General features: G+C 48.5%; 3 protein-coding genes across 4 annotated transcripts; 1 reads left to right on the forward strand and 2 right to left on the reverse strand.

Moving 5' to 3' along the window:
* Nucleotides 1–1,831: 1,831 nt before the first annotated feature.
* LOC136542275 (mediator of RNA polymerase II transcription subunit 8-like) lies at nucleotides 1,832–10,325 on the forward strand. Of its 2 annotated transcripts, none has more exons than XM_066534626.1 (12): nucleotides 1,832–2,165; nucleotides 2,322–2,446; nucleotides 3,402–3,526; nucleotides 3,631–3,814; nucleotides 3,946–4,050; nucleotides 4,375–4,442; nucleotides 4,670–4,924; nucleotides 8,019–8,072; nucleotides 8,148–8,354; nucleotides 8,573–8,617; nucleotides 9,224–9,281; nucleotides 9,851–10,325. In XM_066534626.1, exons 1-12 carry the CDS (start codon nucleotides 1,927–1,929, stop codon nucleotides 10,021–10,023), a joined length of 1,638 nt encoding a protein of 545 aa, XP_066390723.1. In that variant the 5' UTR covers nucleotides 1,832–1,926; the 3' UTR covers nucleotides 10,024–10,325. The 2 variants fall into 2 exon arrangements, with proteins under 2 accessions (XP_066390723.1, XP_066390724.1); XM_066534627.1 differs by having other exon boundaries at nucleotides 4,375–4,436.
* Nucleotides 10,326–10,522: 197 nt separating this feature from the next.
* Nucleotides 10,523–11,936, reverse strand: LOC136542276 (uncharacterized). Its single transcript, XM_066534628.1, has one exon. It carries the CDS (start codon nucleotides 11,863–11,865, stop codon nucleotides 10,639–10,641), a length of 1,227 nt encoding a protein of 408 aa, XP_066390725.1. The 5' UTR covers nucleotides 11,866–11,936; the 3' UTR covers nucleotides 10,523–10,638.
* Nucleotides 11,937–15,501: 3,565 nt separating this feature from the next.
* On the reverse strand, nucleotides 15,502–17,137 carry LOC136544316 (uncharacterized). The gene is made up of 2 exons (XM_066536521.1): nucleotides 16,951–17,137; nucleotides 15,502–15,998 (listed from the first exon to the last, which is right to left on the reverse strand). Exons 1-2 carry the CDS (start codon nucleotides 17,135–17,137, stop codon nucleotides 15,502–15,504), a joined length of 684 nt encoding a protein of 227 aa, XP_066392618.1.
* Between the last annotated feature and the right edge of the window lie 2,614 nt (nucleotides 17,138–19,751).

The raw sequence follows: 19,751 nt of genomic DNA on the forward strand, positions 1-19,751 counted from the left end.
CACGCAGCACTGCCCTCCCATACAACCGGTCAGTGACGACGCCGCGTACCACGAGGAGCGCATCCAGACAACGGCACCTGCAACGACGCCCGATCTCCCGCTGCCAATGGATCAAGAATCCTGCACTACGGAGCAATCGCATGGAGACATGGACGACCTACATGAGTTCTTCGAGGGATGGAGCGATCTCGACACCTTCACGGACACGTCAGGCGTGCAAGACTACGACGATGGCGTGGCTGCCTGAACTTTTGCCGGCGATGGTCCTGGAGATGGAACCAGCTATGACGGGGGAAACGGAAATTTTGCAGTTACGGCATAGGTGTTCCATAAGAATTTTGATTCTTTCCATCGTTCTTGTTTGTTGTAAGTGAGCATACTCTGTTAGTTGCCGTGAGCACCCTTAGCATACTCTGCTACCTGTATCTTGGTGCTCTGTTTTGACTTTGAATTTACACTAGTAACCCAGAGTTGACATCGCTGGATCGTTTCTTCATCCATCGTCATATCGTGTTCCAATATTATCCTCCACGCGATTCTTTTTTCTTTTCTTTTTTGTTTCTTTGGGGTTCAGATTATATATTGTAGATTTGTAGTTTTTTTTTTTTTGAGAAACCGTAGATTGTAGCTAAGTTACTTATGGGTGTGATGTTGTTTCATGGACCCAATTGATTCATGGGAGTATCAAGTAAGAGATGTGGTTCTGCTATACTGAACGATGCTTGTTCTAGTAATGTGATAGGATTTTTACCGTAATAATAAGCGGGGGGCAAGTTGGACTCCATGCCAGAGAACAAAACTAGACTTATGGTAGTGAAGACTTTTTTTTTGTAAGGCTAGTGAAGACTTTTGAGAGGCATCTGAGGCAACGGAGCAGGAGTGACCGAGTGACTTCCCTGCTGGTGCAAAGAAAACAGGAACTGGTGATCAAATTGTTAATCAGAAGGAGAAGAAGACCGTTGAGGACCGGAAAACCTTGATGTGTCCTTCCGTCCACAATATGATAATCATGGTGTATAACATTTCATTTCTACATACTTACAACGCTAAAGAATTATTTCTTCTCAACTATCAAACTCCACAATATAGTCAAGATGAAACTTCATCGGTCCTTAAACAAATCAATTTCTAGAATAAAGAAAATTATCTTTTAGTTTCACAAATTTTATAGAAAATGGTAACACCATCTATGACAAGAAAAGTACACTATTAGAATATATTTCATAACATATTTAGTGATACTAATTTGATGTCATAAATATTGTTCTAACTGCTCGCATGAGTACATTAATTATATTTAAGTTTAGTTGAATTTAAAATAGTTTAATATGACAACTCTATAAGTTCATCTAATTTAGGTATATAGTTTGTTAGGACTTCAGTACGCTTCAATTCTAGTATAAATTTTAAACTCTAAATTATGAACTTTTGGATTCTGGACACATGATGGTTTTGTAGGGCCATGTTTAGTTCCCTCAAATTTCAGAATTTGGCACTATGCAAAAAGAAGATTCTCCGTCATATTAAACTTGCGGTACATGCATGGAGTACTAAATATTGACGACATCAAAAACTAATTGCATAATTTAGTTGTACTTTGCGAGACGAACGTTTTGAGCCTAATTAGTCAACGATTGAACAATTATTACCAAATAAAAACAAAACGCTACAGCAGCTACAGTGTATGGACGAAATTTGGCGGCGCCGATTCAGTGGGCATCTAAACATGGCCTAGAGTGCAGACTGCAGAGTATTGACTTGACTGCCCCTGGGCCCTCACATGTCAGTCTGAGCCAGACACGGAAGGAAACTGGTGCTGCCATTCCACAGGCAACGCATCGATCCAAAGTCTGATTTGAGTCCACCTCCGGCCTCCCCCTTCCACTCCGCCGCATCACCACTGCCCCCAACGCAAGTGCTCCGGCGATGGACCCAGCGGCGGCCACGCTAGGTGCAGCACCCGCCGCTGGCGCGCCACCCCCGGGCGCAGCCGCAGGGGAGCAGCAGGCAGCTCCCCGGGTTGAGCGGCTCAGCGCGGGGGTGCAGCAGCAGCTGAACCTGGAGGGGATGCGCGCGCGCGCGGTGGGGCTGTACAAGGCCATCTCCCGCATCCTCGAGGACTTCGACGTCATCGCCCGCACCAATCCCAGCGCCTCCCCCAAGTGGTAACTTCACCCCCCGTCCTGTCCCCCTCTTATTGGCTACCGGTTGATGGGCGCAGTGGGTTCTAGGGTTTAATTAGGATGCCTCTGCTCTGCTCGTGTGGTGTTGCTGCGCGATTGCTGACTGGTGTGGTGTGGCTGCCTCTGGGTGAATTGCAGGCAGGACGTGCTCGGGCAGTTCTCGATGGTGAGCATGGAGCTCTTCAACATTGTGGAGGACATTAAGAATGTGTCCAAGGTGTTTGTTGTGTACCCCCGGAATGTCAATGCCGAGAATGCTACAAGTATGTTTCTGAGTTTTCTTCTTATTTTCCCCTTTATGGATGTGCATATCTTCTGTTTATCTTTGTGTCAATTTAGTTATCACGTAATGGGATTTGTTTTTCAGAAATCATAATTAATATGTAGTTTGATCTAACATAGAAGAGTTTAACATCTGTTGGTTATGTTCCAGTTGCATGGTTTACTGATTCAGTTATGGAATAGAGCATTTCCAGTTCATGGACACCAATTTCCTGAGACATCTTAAGAGTTCATTAGCCTTGTCTATAAAATTTTGGTTGGTTCAATTAAGACATGAACGGCAACCTTTTTTGAAACATTATCAATGGAAGCATGAAATTTGGGAAGAAGTTATCTAATATATGAAATTTTGCTCAGTTTATGCTGAAGTTTTTTTAGGTAACCAACTGTATTGAGTTCAAAGGAATCCATCAAACATTTCCCCCCTTATTTGACCGAACAACAAATAGTCTTTGGTTGTTCATGGTCCAGTATTGCTCAACACCTGATGGATGAGATTGATTCATCTATGGTTCCATATATTTTTAGAAAAAATACCCTATGATTTTGTTTCTGAAGTAAAGATGAATGAGGACTAGAAGTATGACCAGTTGGGCTAATACTTTTTTTTTTTTTTTTGCTGTGCCATTTCTTTGGGCTTTTCTCACAAGTTTTATAGTGTCAACCGATGTTTATTTCCACTGATCAAAATTCTAAATGAGGTCTCAGACTTTCAAAGTTTTCTACTAGTCATGGCCCTAATTGCACGGCAAGTTATTCTGAGATAAATAAACACAATGAAAATGACCCAACAAAAATGTATTGGAAATAGTCGCTCTAATTGTTCATGATGCATTGCAATTTAGTGTTCCCATTTTGCATACTGTCAATGGTTGTACAGTTATTTGTTATTAGTGTTGCAGCATAAACCTTATCTGTTCAGTATGAATATTGCAGTACTACCTGTAATGCTGTCATCAAAACTGCTGCCTGAGATGGAAATTGAGGAAACTACAAAGAGAGAGCAACTATTGTCTGGCATAACTAATCTACCGGTGCCTACACAGATTGAAAAATTAAAGGTAACCAATTTAGTATTGAAGAATGGAAACCTATAGCAATGTGTTGCTTGCTGGATTTATCGGCTATCTATTAATTAGAATGGACTTGGTACTATTCCTTTCAGGTTAGAATAGACATGATTGGAAGTGCTTGTGAAACTGCTGAGAAAGTAATTGCTGAATGCCGTAAGAGCTATGGGCTGGGAACCCGTCAGGGAACAAATCTTGGTCCTACATTGGACAAAGCACAAGCTGCAAAGATACAGGAGCAGGAAGGCCTACTTAGAGCAGCAGTAAATTATGGTGAAGGTGAAAGGCGTATGCTTTGTCAATGTTGATAAAAAAATGCAATTAGCTTTCCAAAATAAATAGTCCTTTTACTTCTATTTTGTGTTACAATTTCAGTACTTATAGCTTTACTGAAATTATTTGATTGTCAGGATTACGGGTACCTGGAGATCAGAGGCAGCCACAATCTCTTCCTATCCATCTGATAGAAGTGCTTCCTTTAGGAGATGGTGCACAAAATTTTGGTGATAGTTCTGGTACGTAGATTTTCTTGTGTATATAAACTGTCTCAATGAACCTCTCCTTGTTTGAGTTTTGACATCTATGGATTGTCTTATTTTCATGTGCTATAGACCGAACTCCTATTGTGTTAGGATTAGTGTTTATCCTCAATCGCTAAAATCATGACCATTTGCATTGGAGATGCGACCTGTAAAAGTTCCTCATATGTTTAACTCTTTGCCATATTAATTGGAGATATGTTCCGTAAAAGTTCCTTGTATGCTTAACTCCTTGGCATTTGCATTGGAGTTGGAGATGTATTTCACAAAAGCGCATCTAATTACTATTTGTATTTGTAGGTAGTTATCCCAAAAATACGTCAACATTTGCACCTAATAATGTCAACAACCAGGGAAATCAGGTTCAGGTTTCTGTTCTATAATTATAACTGAGTTATTATTATGATATTAGAAGAGCTCCATCTTCTAAGCTGATTGACTGGCATGGTTCATTCTGTTTTTCATGACATCAATCATCTCCCCATGGTATTGATAGGATAGTTATATATCATAGGGAATGGCAATAACCAAACTCAGATAAATGTTTGATATTTCTGTCTCAGTTTCAAATTCGTTGCCTTCGTACTACTTGCAGGCGTCCGGAGGACAGTTACTTGGAAGACCTGCGCCATCACCTGGAACCACAGGAACCCCTAATTTCGAGAATGTGTCCACTCCTCCAATGCCATATGCTAACTCTCCTAGGTCAGGCACCAATATGATGAATACCCCTTCCCCTCAGCAGCATCTAACACCACAACAGCAGAGGCAAAAGCTGATCCAAGCGTCTCAACAGCAGCAACTGCATGCTCAGCAGCTGAGGCCATCAGCTGCTGGGATGCTAGCACAGGTAAAGATATATATATATATATATATATATATATATATATATATATATATATATATATATATATATATATATTGAATGATCCGGTTTCCCGGCTTTGATTTGTAATAAGAAGGTAGCAAACAGCTGTTACATGCGCGAGGGGCGCTACCATCCGCAGCCTAGGCTACGGAGGTTTGAAGTTCTACATGGGCTTATTACATACTAAGGAGTTGTGCAACCATTATAGGCTTAAGTTCGCCACCACCAGCTCCCAAACAGCATTTTGTCCACCTTTCACAAGAACTCATCAGGAACCCAGACATTCCTAGCTCCACCAGCAGGAGACCAGCCAGTGCTGACTCTAGTCTACAATACATGGATCACAAACGCAACAACACCGGTTTTGCCTCTAAGCTTCAGGGAACCTCCATCTCAACCTCCTCCGTCTCCTGTGCTATAGCCGCTAGTGCTTCGGCCAACTCCTTGTTGCTCAGGCGCATGGCAGCCCTAATCACCATGACGCCCTGCTCCGGCAGATCATCAGCATACATATCCACGTAGGCGGTGACAGTTGCATCAGGCGCCGGCGACGGGTTGTTGATGAAGTCGAGTTCGTGCATTAGCTTCCTCGTGGCCCGTTCAGCCACCGGCACTGTTGATGGGTGCGCCACGAGGCACATGCCAAGCTCGAGCGGGTAACGATCATGTTCTTCAGCTTCCTTCCCGTGCGTTTGCTGCAATGGGGAGGTCGGCCGCGGGAGTAGTGGTTCTGGGACGTTTTTGAAGATGGCGCTGCAGAAGTCATGGATGTCGTCCACCCGGTGTGCGTTAGGGTCGTCATAGAGGTCGTGACCCACCATGCGGTCTCCGTCCCTGCCGGAGTCGGTGAGTGTAGCAGATGCGTGCACCGTCGCCGTGCCGACTTCCATACGGGTGGCACGGTGGGAGGTGTCGTCTACCTCGCTGTCATCCGACGACCTGTCTGCCAGAGCCGGGACAGGTTCGTCCACCGAGGAGCAAGGCGCCTCCTTGCTACCTTTCGACGAGAAGCGGGGATGAGCTGCGCCGTCTGTCCAGGAGAGGGATTCCTGGATCATGGGATCCTCCTCTCGAAGGATGCCTCCTGTTTGGACCAGCGTCCTGCACAGGTCAGCTAGAGGATCTGGACTCACCAGGAGTGTTGTTGGACGTGGCCGCCTGCAGGCCTTGAAGGTGAGCGGTTCCAGGAACGCCCGCGATCCATTGGCTCCATGTCAGCCACCTTGCTTGGCGAAAGGCCTGAGGTGAGTGCGGGCGCGCCCGGATGACGCGATCACGGGAGGGTTGCCTCAGATCCGCGTCCCAGGCCCTTCCTCGACGGATTGGGTAGCGTGAACGGCGACGCTCCCAGTCCTCCGAGGCATGGGGGATGTAGTCCCTCCCCCATGCGCGCCTCATAGGCGAGCGACGCTGGTCGCGGCCGCGCTCAATGGCCTGGTCGCCATGGCCATCAGGCCGTAGGTCCATTGCAGGTTTGGCAGCGATGTCGGCGTAGCGGTCGCAATGCAGTGGATAGGCGCTGAGCTTGGAGGAGATGGCACGCGATCGGCTGGTAGGGCAGGAGCGGGAGAAGTGCCCGACACCCATGCACGTGAAGCAGCGCATGAGGTCCCGGCAGTCTGCAACCTGGTGGTTGAAGGCGAGGCACCTGAAACAGCGATCGGCGAGCCGCTTGAAGAAGTCCTCGTGATCCGCACCCAGATGTGCGTGTCGAGGGTGAGGTGGTTCGGTTGGCGGAGGAGGCACCGTCTCAGCGGTGGTATGGGGTTGGTGATGGAGCGGGGGAAAGACGATGCGGCTATGGATGTTCTCTGGTGGAAAGTTCAGGCAGGAGCGGAGTTCAGCGGAGATGGTGCGAGGGCGGCGAGACGGGCAGGAGCGGGAGATGTGGCCGAAGCCCCTGCACTTGAGGCATCGCACTGGGTCTCGGCACTGAGCGACACAGTGGTCGACGGCGAGGCACCGGAAGCAGTGTCTGGCGAGCCGTTTTAAGAAGGCCTCCCGGGACTTTCTGGCTCCCTCCATGTCCACCACGGCCACGCCCAGCTGCTGAGGCAGGGCAGCAGACTTCCGCCACCCGTGTCTTCTCTTCGCTTTTTGCCAAACTAGTGAAAGCGTGTTAGGCTGCGCATCCTTAACCAGATCGAGCCGCTTCCACACTGGCCTGCGGTGACGACCTGGGGACGTAGGCGCTCGGTCAGGCTCGATCAGCAACGATTTCAGCTTGGCCGGTGCTGCAGATCCCGGCGGCGCAGGCTTGCCGGGGCTCGGAGCAGGGGGCGGATGGATGGAGGCAGACATCGGAGCTCCGTCACCAGATCCGGCAGCTGGTGGAGAGGACGCGGATCCCGAAGGCACGTCAGGGCTCGGCGTCCGGGCCTGCGGGGCCATCGTAGACTGTCGATCTGCAGCCTCCTCATCGATGACGCAGGGGGAGGCGACATCATCCTCGGCTTCTTCTTCAGAGTCAGTCTTTGGCTTCTCCCCAGTCCACCAGCTCCTCGTCTTCAGCTTCCTCTGGCAGATGGGGTGCGACGGGCTTTGGAGAGGTGTCCACGGCCGTCCTTGGAGGGGGCGCGACAGTCAGCCAGGGGGTGGACACCAGCGTCCGGGTGGCCGGCGGCTGGGTGTGTGGTGGGTGTCTCTCGCCTGGGCGTGCTCCCTCCATCTCCACTTCATCGGATTCCTCTGCCTCGTCTCTCGAATCAGGGTGCTCTTCTTCTTCCTCCACGAGGCCGGTAATGGCGGCCAGATCTGCAGCAGCATCCGAGGGAACGGCTGGACTGTCCCGCACAGCTTCCAGCGGGAGCAGGGCACGGTGGGGAGGGGAGGGGGCGGGCATGGACTGGATCCGTGCGTAGGTGTTGGCCGCCGGCGCCGGGGTGGCTGCCGGCGTGGGGGGCCGTGGGGGCTCTCGCTCACCTCCGTGCTCGCTCATTTCGAATCCCATATCGCAAAGTTCGTGTAGAAAGATAGGTTTACATTTAGGGCTTTGGATGTGCTTTAGTTTTATAGAGTTTCTGTAGTATGTGCTTCCCTTCTTGATCTTGTTCTGAATCCACATTTTTTCCTGTAGAGCGCACTTCCTCAGCTACAAGATTTACAGGGGCAGACTCAACAAAAACTACAGGCAATTACTGACTCCCTCTTTTCTGCTGAAGTAGTTCTTTCGTATGAAAACTTAAATTTCTGAAGCCTTTTGTAGGTCCCTGGTCAACAGCAAATGCAGTACAACCAAGCCTTGTCACAACAGTTTCATAACAGACAGATGCAACCTGGACGTATGCAACCAGGCATGGCTCAGAGTCAATTGAATCAAGGAACTCAGCTACGAAGTCATTTGGGCCAGTTTACTGGAGCTGCAAATAGTGCAATGTTCAGTGCTGCACAGGCATCATCAAACTCACAAATGGTCAGATATACCTTTTCTTAATAATTTAGTGAGGAAAATAAGTCGCTTCATTTTCCTAAATTGATAGTTGGAATTTATAGATATGCATTTATGAGCTCATGAGATGGACTAGTGAAAAAAAGATTCTTAGTTTGTTCAGTTGCTAGCCTGATCTATAGATTATTTCGTACATGGTCCCATGATTGGCTAATCTTGCCTGGTTTGGTTTTGCATTTTAGATGGCAAATATACCTGGATCACAGTCACTTATGCCACAAATGCAGGTAAGTTACTTTTTCTTGTCTTTCTATATCCAGGTTTCGTCAGAAATAATTCTCTGCATCTATTCGAATAGAATAATTTCTACATATGGTATAATTGATCACAATTACTGGCAATGACAGTCTGTATTCCCCTTTGCCTGCGTAGATCTTCAGGAAAGAAGACTTTGTTACTGCATTGCACATGAGAGTTTGATGTAGGGTGGTCTGATTAATATAGGCCTATTATTTTTGTAGTCGCATGATTCATATTATCAATGGCATAGCTGGCTTGTCCCAAACAAGTTCAGCACATGCATCTCTAATTGATGGACTAGGGTAGTTTCATTTGGGCTGTTGGCTTCTCTTGCAATTTTATGGTAGTCTGATTAATAAGGTTACAGTTTTAGGTTATCTTCCTTTTTTTTAAAAAGACGGTCTTCTCTTATACTAACAATATCTTGTCCACTATGGGCATGATTTCCTGATTACTGAAGGGGCAGTATATAATATAAAGGTTTCAGTATTTGTTGCTTTTTTTTTTTGCTCTGTCCTGTTCCCGGACTGTTTCATTCTTCGCTCATAACTTCTTGTATTTAATATATTATTATTTTTGTGATTATTTCTCAGTATGGTATGGCTGGTGGGCATCCACAGAGGAGTCATCCCCAAATGCTGACTGACCAAAGTATGTATTCCTTTCTCTTTGTAAGATTTTCAAGTTATAACTGTCAAATGGATAAAGATAAAAATGAAAATGTTAGGAGTCATGGATTTGAGACATCATATTCGGCTATCAACTGTTTTGGTGGCATTACTGGGTTATTTGGTAGAAAACTGGTCCTCAATATTAGAAATATGTGTACGCATTGCGGAGGCAAGTCCTCTGAGTCGCATAAATCTAGATACTGATCCGATCACAATTCAAATCAAAAGGACAAAATATATTGGAATTTACCGTAATCCAAAGGTAGGATGTCATTACAAAAACACAAGAATTCAGTAACTAGGAAAAGTTAGAGCACTTTCCTCTTAAGATTTTTAGTGTTTTTAGCACACTGGGTCCACTAATGTTTCATTTCTTCTGGTGCTAGTTACTACAACTAGCTTCCTTGGTTCTGTAGTGTGGGGACTTGGAACCAGTGCCGGATGAAAAGTGCCCTTTGATTTTGAATCGTCATTGGTCTATTTTACTTTGTGCCAAAAATGATCGTCTCAAGTTTGTACTACTGAACTCTGTACTGTTTTCTGCTGCAGTGTTCGGTATGGGAGCCACAAATAGCAGCATGATGGGAATGCAGCAACAGCAGCAAGGGGTATATGGGAACATGCAGGCAGGTGCACAGAACATGCAACAGGGTATGGTGGGCCTTCAGAATCAGACCCAGAATCCCAACTTCACTCAGCAGAGGCAACAAAATCAGCAATGATTCAACACTAACGTCAATTTGCTAGGACACGGAGGCAAATATATTAATGGGTTGAAAGATGAACGATATAGCCATGGGCTGCTTGTCTGTTGGTTTTTACTCAGCTTATCTGTGAGACTGTGATAGTCGTCCCAGGTTGATAGCCATGGTTTTGCTGTAAATCAATGTAGATGCATCACCATTAGCGAGATGCAGGCCAATTCTATACATTGTAACTGTGTTTCGGATGTCTTCTGTTTTGTTGGAATCGTGTTACACGCGTTCCTTTTATGAAACTAGTAACCTCTATATTAAGCCTCGCAGCAAGGCTGGCTATCGAACTGCACAAGGGTAAGACTCGGACAGGCACAGGTGGATTCACCAGCAGGTACGGCACGATCTTAGATTGCTGAGTTGCTCCAGCTACAAGAGCCTGCAGGGCAACAAAAGGTGATATGCAGTCGTAATGCTCTTGTCAAACGGAGAAGGTAAACATGGACATCGGTCATCAGGTGAGATGCTGATCAACATTGCAGGCATTGGTACAGTATAACAATGAACAAACGACATTACACTGGTTTTATTATTCAGTGAGAAGCAAGTATACAACGAACACACTTGATATTTTTCCTCTGCTCAGACGATGCTAATCTCTTCTTCGACAGGTATGTCCTCTTGGGGCTCCAGGCCTGATGGTGATGCACCTGTGACGATATCATCTTCTCGTTGGCCAGGCCCGGGCCTCCGGAACTTGTCGGCGAAGGTCTCCATCCCCATCCGTGACAGGAGGAGCGAGACCAAGGTGAGGAACTCCAGGCTTTCACCCATGCTCTTGGCGTGCAAGTAGCCCCTGCACCTGCTGGCGGAGCAGCAGAGCATCTCCACCCACACGCCCTGGATCACCTTCCACCTCTCCTCTTCGTCGTCCAGCAGCCCCATCAGTTCCTCGGCAAGATCCCGTGCTTCTGGAACCAAAGTCCCAGGATATACCAAGGGAAACCGTGCTGTGGCAAGAATCTGCTCGGCCACGTGTACTTCATATGGCAATGTAGGCTCACTGAGATAGCTGAGCATGAGCTCGGTTTCATCGCAGGCGGCCGTGAAAAGACCCTGCCTGGTCCCAGGCATAAGCATCTCTGATTGAACGAAGAGCAGGTAGATCATGAAGTTGGATATTGCCCTGCTGTAGCGAGCGAGATCAGCTTGACCTTGGGCGGATGTCCTGGGGTGGTAGGCACAGAGCTCAGTGGCTATGTGACAGACGAGGACGCTCCGGTCAAACGGCACCTTCAAACTCCACAACAGCTGCTGCCCGCTTAGCCTGTACCTGCTCACCGTCCACTGCCCCCTGAGATTGCAAAATCTCTGGTAACTAGGAGCACCAAATATATATAGTTTCCACCCTTGTTTCACATGCTCGACAACCAATTCTAGGATATGAAGTTTTTCGTATTGAGGCCCCTGCTCTATGTACCAATGCTTGTTAATATAACTGCTGAGACCCATGAGAACGGAAATTCTCATCAACAGGGTGGGTTTGCTTCGACGAGTGTAGAACGACATGAGATTATGCTCGGCTCCCGTCACCGGGGTGGCGCATAAAAAACTTCCTAGGATGCAAGGGCTGAGGAACAAAGGTAAGAACTCCAGGGAAGCTGTACAACACAACTGGACCATTGTTACTCTGGCGTCATTCTCATCATAACCAGCATCGTCTTTATGATGATGATGGCTAGTAGCAAAGAGCACAAGGGAAGCTAAGGCCAGGAACGGAAGCAACAAGTGCAAAAGGACACCAGGAATACTGCTTGCCCTTTTATTGTTGGTGTAGATCATACCAAATGCAAGCCAGAGGTGGAACATCAAATTATGATATATGTTAAAAATATCGAATCTGATGTAGGAGTGTAGGTTTCTTAGCCGACGATAATATGGAGTTGACAGGTCCACAAACAGCCTCTCGATGTCGTTGGCTTTTTTTTTTCAACATTTTTTTAAACTATTTTTAATTCTAATACTGTTTCTCTCTCTCTAAATCTAATATTTTGGCCGCGCCTATTGTCACGGAGCCGCCAAACAACGCTGTTGCGCCATACATGGCGGCGCGGCAGCGGCGATGACGTGGCACTTCTATGGGCCATGGCCGCTGACGTGACAGGAGCTGCCGCGCCGCACATCTTGGCGTGGCACGGCCAATGGCGCGTCCCTTCCTCACATGTTGTGCGATGGCGTACAGTTGAGTTTTCCGTTTGCACACGTACTTGGATGCGCAACTGCAATGGTTATTTATTCGTCGAAAGCATGCATGGGCTCGCAGCTCGCTATAGCTAGCAGTCTCCTCCAAATCCAATCTTCTGCTCAGGGCTGAGGTGAGGTGAGGTGAGCCGATTCATTTACGCAGCTTGTTCGCTTCGTCTTATTTAGTTTATAAGACATGATTTATCAGTCAGTGAATAGTATTTTTCTCTCGTACTAAACTAGCCAATAGTATTTTCAACCATAACTTATCACCCTATTCGCTGGTTGGTTTCAGCCAGGCTTATTCAACCAGCCAACAATGTTTTTTTCTTACAACGGACCAGTACCAGCCAGTCTAAACCAGTCCAGAAACTAACCAACGAACATGCCGTATAAGCTAAACCAACCCAAACAAACAGTACGATGGTTTCGTCAGGTTGGTTGGCCCGATCACTCACTGCTCCTTGAACGTCGGTGATGATGGCACGTCCGATCACTCACTTCACTTCAGCCTGACAGGTGATGCAGTTAGGGACCGGGTAAACCAACAAGAAGGAAACAAAGATCGATCCTGTTTGCTGTGCACAGTGCACTGCTGGTGCACGTGTGTAGCTCAGATTAGTTAAATAAAATCGATGCATTCGGGACCTTTTATTCCTGTAAATTTCCTATACCCATCCACCGTATTGTAAATTTTTCCTATATTATCCAATCCTATGTTTTACGGTTGTATTCATGTGAAATCCCTTTGCCTCCCTGTATTCCAAAGAGGACCTTCCTGTTGTAAAAGAAGAAGAAAAAAGGGTGCAGTTGCGTATACTCCGTAGTACTACTGTACATCGTACTAGTAGTATTGGGGTCTTGTTTCAAATTCCAACGTTTGATCGCACTATTGAAACCTTCCCATGAACAGTACAAAATCCGAAAAACCAGCTCGGGTCAGTTTCGACGGCAAAACCCAGCCTGGGCTGTTTTGAACAGTACAAAAACCTGAACCGTTTTTTTGCAAGTGAGACTTCTCAGGATCGTGGTTTCTTCATCCAGACTCCAAATTTGACATTTTATATATATGCGGTTTTTAGTCGTCTTGACGAGAGAAATATAATGATAGAGTCCATTATGTGTTTTTAGAAATTACGAACCATCCTAGCGTGATTTTTGGTGGCAAGTTTGGGATCGCCCGGCAATTGTAGTTGTCAACACTTGTATAGGCGGCGACAACATCAACAATTGTCGGATTGGACCTCGACCGAGTCAGAAGCCACACATGGATGGAATGGGTGGAATAAGAAGCAAGGTGATGGAAAAGGGGGCGTTTGGTTCTCAAGGCTAGTTCAACGTGAGTCCATCTTGTGATAATATACTAATCATGGACATTTAGCCTTTCTAATTAACATTTAAAAATTGGGAGTAATTTTAAGCCCTATTCCCTCCATCCCCAATCTTGCATTTCAAATCTTGTATAAAAAAGAATGTCTAAAAAATACCAAAAAGATTGTAATCCTGCATTTCTAATCATGGACTTAAGATTAAAAACACCACTACATGTCTCAAAAAACTACCATACTCTATCCATGTCTCAAAAAACTACCATACTCTATCCATGTCAAAAAAACGCCACAGTAGCCCGCGTATGCTAACACGTGCCAGTAGCAACGGGCCGGCCCGGCACGGCACGGCACGGCAACGGGCCGGCACGACCCGATGGGGGTCGGGCCGACAAGGCACGCCGTGCCCTGCGGGTCGTGCCACCATGGGCTTCGTGCCTGGCCGACGGCCCAGGCACGGCCTGCTGGGCCGTTTTTCGTGCCGAGCCAGCCTGAGAAGCACGGCCATTCAGCGTGCTGGGCCAGCCCAGGGCCCACGACGAATTGCGAGCAGCCAGAGAGAGGGGGAAGGGGAGGAAGCGTGAGCGAGCAGCCGAAGATCGTGGCGTCGGGGCGGAGCTCGTGTCCGGATCTGGCGTCGGGGCGACGCGCGAACAAGAGGTTGCGCGGCTACTGTGGCGCGAGCAGCCAGAGAGATGGGGAAGGGGAGGAAGCGCGAGCAGCTGGGCCACGAACGGCGCAGTAGAGTCACCGGAGTAGCCCGCGTGGCTCTCGCGCCGCCGCCGCTGGATGAGAGCGCTGGGAGGCTCGGAGGCTAGGGGAAGAGTGGAGGGAGTTAGGGTTCAGGGGTGGGATGGGGCTGCGGCGCTGCGCGGGGGAGAGCCGCCGCGGCCGCGGCGTGCGGGTGCGGCTCCGCTTATTTATGAGGAGGGGGGAGGCCAACTGGGCCGCGGGGATGGATGGGCCGGCCAGCTGGGCCGCGGGGAGGCGAGGAGTGAGGGGGAGGGGGGAGGCGGGCCGCTGTCGGGCCGACCGACGCAGGCCGGGCCGTGCCGTGCCAGCCCACGGGCCTGAGCAGCGGCCCCGGCACGGCCTACTCCCTCGGGCCGGGCCAGCCCGGGCCCACACGTCACCGGCCGGGCCGTGCTCGTGTCGGGCTAAAAAAAGCGGGCTTCGTGGTGTGTCGTCGTGCCTCGGGCTGCATGAACATCTATATATGTGTGTTCGCTTAGCGTGTCCTGTATGTACTATGTAGTCTGGGGCTGGGGTCAGAGTCATTTGCTCTGTTTACTTGGCTGATAAGTTTTGACCGAAAGCATTATTGATTAATTTATTGTGAGAGAAAAGTACTGTTTATTAGCTTAAAAATACGCTTATAAGGAAGCGAAAAAGGCGATTGTTGTATCGTCATCGAGGGAGCATATATTCGTGCTGACGTTTCTTTAGCTACTATAGGCAGGCTAAGGGGGTGTTTGGTTCCGTGGACTAAATTTTAGTCCATGTCACATCGGACGTTCGGATGCTATTTAGGAGAACTAAATATGAGTTAATTATAAAACTAATTACATAGATGGAGACTAATTTACGAGACGAATTTATTAAGCCTAATTAATCCGCCATTAGCTCATATTTACTGTAGCGCAACATTGTCAAATCATGGACTAATTAGGCTTAAAAAAATCGTCTCGCAAATTAGCCACACTATGTGCAATTAGTTATTTTTTTCGTCTATATTTAATACTTCATGCATGTGTTGTTTGTCCGTGCCGTGGTAATAGGTGCGCCCAAAAGTGTTTAGATTTGGACAAAAAAAAACAATGTTAGAATTAAAAATAGTTTAAAAAAGTGTTAAAAATAAAAATAAAAAACTCGTTGGCAAATGCCATCTTTTCTCTGCGTTCAGCTATCTCCGTGACCTGTACGAGCTCCCTTGCTATCTGCACATATTCTTCAGGCGAAAAATCATGCTCCTCTCTTCTTTCATTGCTTCCGCATCGTCAAAAGAATCATACCTAGTTTCAGCGGAAAGGCAGAGTAACTCACAGATCTCCTGTAACATTCCTTGTCTTCTTTTTGAATAAATAGATGAAGATGTCATCACGCTGTTGATGCTTGCAATCTTGAGACCCCATGGCTTACATGCGAACTTGACAATGCCGAGGACGAAGAGCAAGATCGCCGCCTGCATCAGCCTCTTATCGCCACCGGCCGGCCAGGACTTGCAGAAGACGTACAGGGCAACCGTGACCTGCGATACCAGGGTCACGAGGTGCCGTCTCCACAGCTCGTTGTCCTCGATGCTGTATGCCGTAAACGTGTGCTGGCCACCAAGGTGGATGAGGAGGACCGGCGCCCAGAGAACCTCCAGGGCGCCGCTCCTCCCATCGGCGGCCGGCGGCTGCTTGTGGCGGTTGAAGAGGGTGGCGAGTGTGTAGAGAGGAAGTGACCAACTGGATGGATTGTATTGATCGACAGTGGTGTACATATATAGGTTACAATGGTGGCCTTCGGCCACTGCTATACAGGCGAGCGGACGCGCGCACTACGCGGGAGCGTGGACGCCGTGAAGATCGGGCGCGCGGGCGAACGCGCTAGTGCGCGGCGTGGACGCGATAAGCGCGGGACGTTGGCGTCGCTGAAGACTCGGTGAACTCTAGCTGTTGGTTGAACCGATCCGCTGACACCCCCTCAGTCTCGACGTCGCCGTTCGTGATGAAGAGATTGTCTCTGAAGTCGAGGAAGAGCGCCGAAGGTAGTCCCTTGGTGAAGACGTCTACTAGCTGCCGTGCACTGGGAACATGAGTGACGCGGAGCTCGCCAATGGCAACCTTCTCCTGGACGAAATGTATGTCGAGCTCGATGACATGGCCGGTTAAGCCGAACTTGCTGAGCATGGAGTTGAAGAAGCAGCGCCACTGGCCGTAGTTGCCCTCTTCCAGATCGAGGGCAACCGGAACGTGATGGCGGATGGAGATGCCTTGAATGGCAGAAGCAGCTGCTGGGGCGACGAACTCGTCGTCAGAGGAGGAAGAGTCAGAGTGGACAGAAGAGTTCGCCATTGGTGCGGAAGAGCGAGCAGAAGAATTTCTGGAGGATCGAAGAAGCTGATACTATGTAGAGAGGAAGTGACCAACTGGATGGATTGTATTGATTGACAGTGGTGTACATATATAGGTTACAATGGTGACCTTCGGCCACTGCTATACAGGTGAGCGGACGCGCGCACTACGCGGGAGTGTGGGCGCCGTGAAGACCGGGCGCGCGAGCGAACGCGCTAGTGCGCGGCGAGTGCGCAGCGTGGACACGATAAGCGCGGGACGTTGGCGTTGCTGAAGACTCGGTGAACTCTAGCTGTTGGTTGAACCGATCCGCTGACAGAGTGCATATATCGCCAGGGCATCAGCGCCAAGGTAGGCGAGCCATATGCACAGCCTCAACATGGGGGTGCGAGCGTTGCGCATCATTGAGCCGGTGAAGAGGACGAACTGCAAGAAGAGGCTGCCCAGGACAAGGATGCGCAGCTGCCACTCTTCCCACCATTGTACAGCACCCGAGAGATCCACGGCCATCTCCTGTCTCTTTCACTCGATCGAGGAGGGAAATGCTATTACCTATAGCAGCCTCTCGATTTGAGCAGGCAATGCAGCAGGGCTCTCAGACTCAGACTGCTGACAAACTAAATGTAGATGTCATCATATGCTAGCTAGTAGAACAAATATATAGGCCTGGTTTAGATTGCAAGTTTTTGTAACCCAAATTTTTCTAACCACCAGGGGTTAGAAAGTTTTCATCTTAAATCTTTGCCACTCAGAATTCCAATTCTTTGCATTGCAATAAATAAGCTTGGTCAAAGACAGAACTGCCCCTATTTATTCAAAGATTTGCATGTCCCGTGCATGCTACTGCATCCTACTCCCTCCGTCCCGTTAAGATTGTCGCTGAAGCAACCGGCTGTTGTCCCACCGAGATTGTCGTTCTAGCTAACGAGGGGCCCACACCTGGGAAAGCAAAGCAACAGAGACCCAGCCTTATCCTCCCGGTCTCATCCCATCCTCCCGGTCTCCATTCACAAAAAAAAATCCCTCCCAGTCTCCATGCCGCGCGTGACGCTCCGTCGCTCCTCCGCTTCGCCTATCCTCTAGGCCGGCGGCCTCTTCCTCCACGCCGCGTTGCCCCTCCGCTTCGGCTCCTCCTCCAGGCCGCGTCGCCCCTACACTTCACCTCCTCCTCCGGTCCGCGAGGCCGCCGGCGGGCGCGTGGATCCAAAAGCAGCCGCCCCCGTCCGGACTCCGGAGTCATCGGCATCCCCTTCCCCAATCTGGAGTCGCTGACGTCCGGTGGAGGCATCGGCAGGCCAGCCAGTCCGTGGGTTGGGAGTTATCTGTGGCTGCTTCCCCTTCGCCGTCTAGCCCCGCCGGCTTGCCCCCTCCACCGGGCCATCTGCCACCGCAGTCCGTACCTCCCGGTCGACCAGGAAGCTAGGGCCCCGGCACCTCCAGCTGCTAGCCGCCGCCCCCTGGAGCAAGCCAAGGTGGAGCACGCCGCCCCCTACAGCACTCGACTTGGACTGCTTCCGGCATCTCCGCGACTCTGATTCGTGTTTCTGTTGCAGATCCATTGGTATGTCCAAATGCCCTCCCCTGCATCTTTATTTTGGGCCGCTCTCTTCCTGTTGTAATCTGGTACGTGCGTTGGGAGCTCAGATTGGAGGTCAAAATTTCCTGAATAGCAGAGGAGACATGTTAAGGAATTTGTTTTATTTCAGTCTTTGGATTGACAACCATTTGCTTTGGTAATCTGCTTGTCCTGATTAGCGATGGTAACGGAAAAAACACAATAGCACATTGTGTCTAGATTAATTCTTTTAGAGGCCAAGCAGTATGCTAGGAATAATTTAGGCTTATGTTTCTTTTTTTTTTGGTAAATCAAGTTAACCATATGGTGACTCGTGTAATGCTGACTGATATTGCAACTCTATATTTAATTTTCAAATTTTTATAGGTTCTTACATTAGCGTGTTTCCTGTGCTTCAGTCGGCCGTACAATGGTGGGTGGCAAGGGGGCACATGGGACTAGCCGGTTCATCCGCCGCTTGCAGATGAGGCGTGCCTTGGGTATCCAATCCAGCCGTGGGATGCGTCCTGCCAATCGCACGCGCGGGCGGGAACGTCGTCCTGGCACTTGGTGGGATCGGGAAAAGCAGTGTATCGCCATAGAAGGCCAGGATTTTGCCCAAGACACACAAGAAGGGGGCGCAGACCAATTTGAGTTCGTCCCAGATTCTGATGAAGAAGGTGGTGATAACGGTCCATCCTTAAATGGCGGCGATGATGAGTTCGTGCCTGAGACGGAACCACAGGACATTATTGCTGTGAGCAAAGGTCGTCCTCGTTTAGGGTAAGCCATATTATCTTCCCCGTTAGATTTGTTTTCATTCTGGTAAATTCAATGATTCTCATAAATCCTATGTACTATTTGCAGTACCATGCTTCATGAATGGCGGCAAATTATTATACTGGAAGAGCAGCAATGTGCAAGGCAAATTGCAACCAAGGAACATGAGCTTACAACATGCTCCAAGGAGGAGGAAAACCATAAGGCCAGCGCCACAGAGGACAAAGAGCATAAGAACAATCCCAAGGTTAAAAAGGAGCATGAGGACAACAGCAAGGAGGAGTTGCATCAAAAGGCTAGCTTCTCTGATATGGAAACTGATGACGAGGCAAGCTGGGTGGAGGAAGGTGTGGACTTGCGCGGCCATTCACAGCTCGAAGAGGACAGCTGGGTGGAGGATGGTGTGGACTTGCGCGGCCATTCGCGGGTGGAAGAGGACAGTAGGGTGCAGAATGGCGAGGATTCACATGGCTGTTCACAAGTGAAAGGTGATGACTTTCAAGACAAGGTAAACGAATTGATCATTGCTTTATTTCCTGCATACAAAGATGTTTTGCGGAGTTCCAAACGTTAGACTATTAGGCTGCAATAGTATGATTTAACTGAAGGTCTTTTGCTGGTCATTGTAGTTGTACGCATGCTGTGGTATTTTGTGGAGTGGCAAACCTTAGCGCTTCCCTAATGTTGTTTGTGGAGGATGTTTTATTTGTGATTTGGAATGTGAACTGGATGTTTTATCTGTGATTTGGAATGTGATATGGGATGTTTTATTTGTGATTTGGAATGTGA

The sequence above is a fragment of the Miscanthus floridulus genome, chromosome 3 (genome assembly GCF_019320115.1).
Source record: "Miscanthus floridulus cultivar M001 chromosome 3, ASM1932011v1, whole genome shotgun sequence".
NCBI classification, from domain to species: domain Eukaryota; kingdom Viridiplantae; phylum Streptophyta; class Magnoliopsida; order Poales; family Poaceae; genus Miscanthus; species Miscanthus floridulus.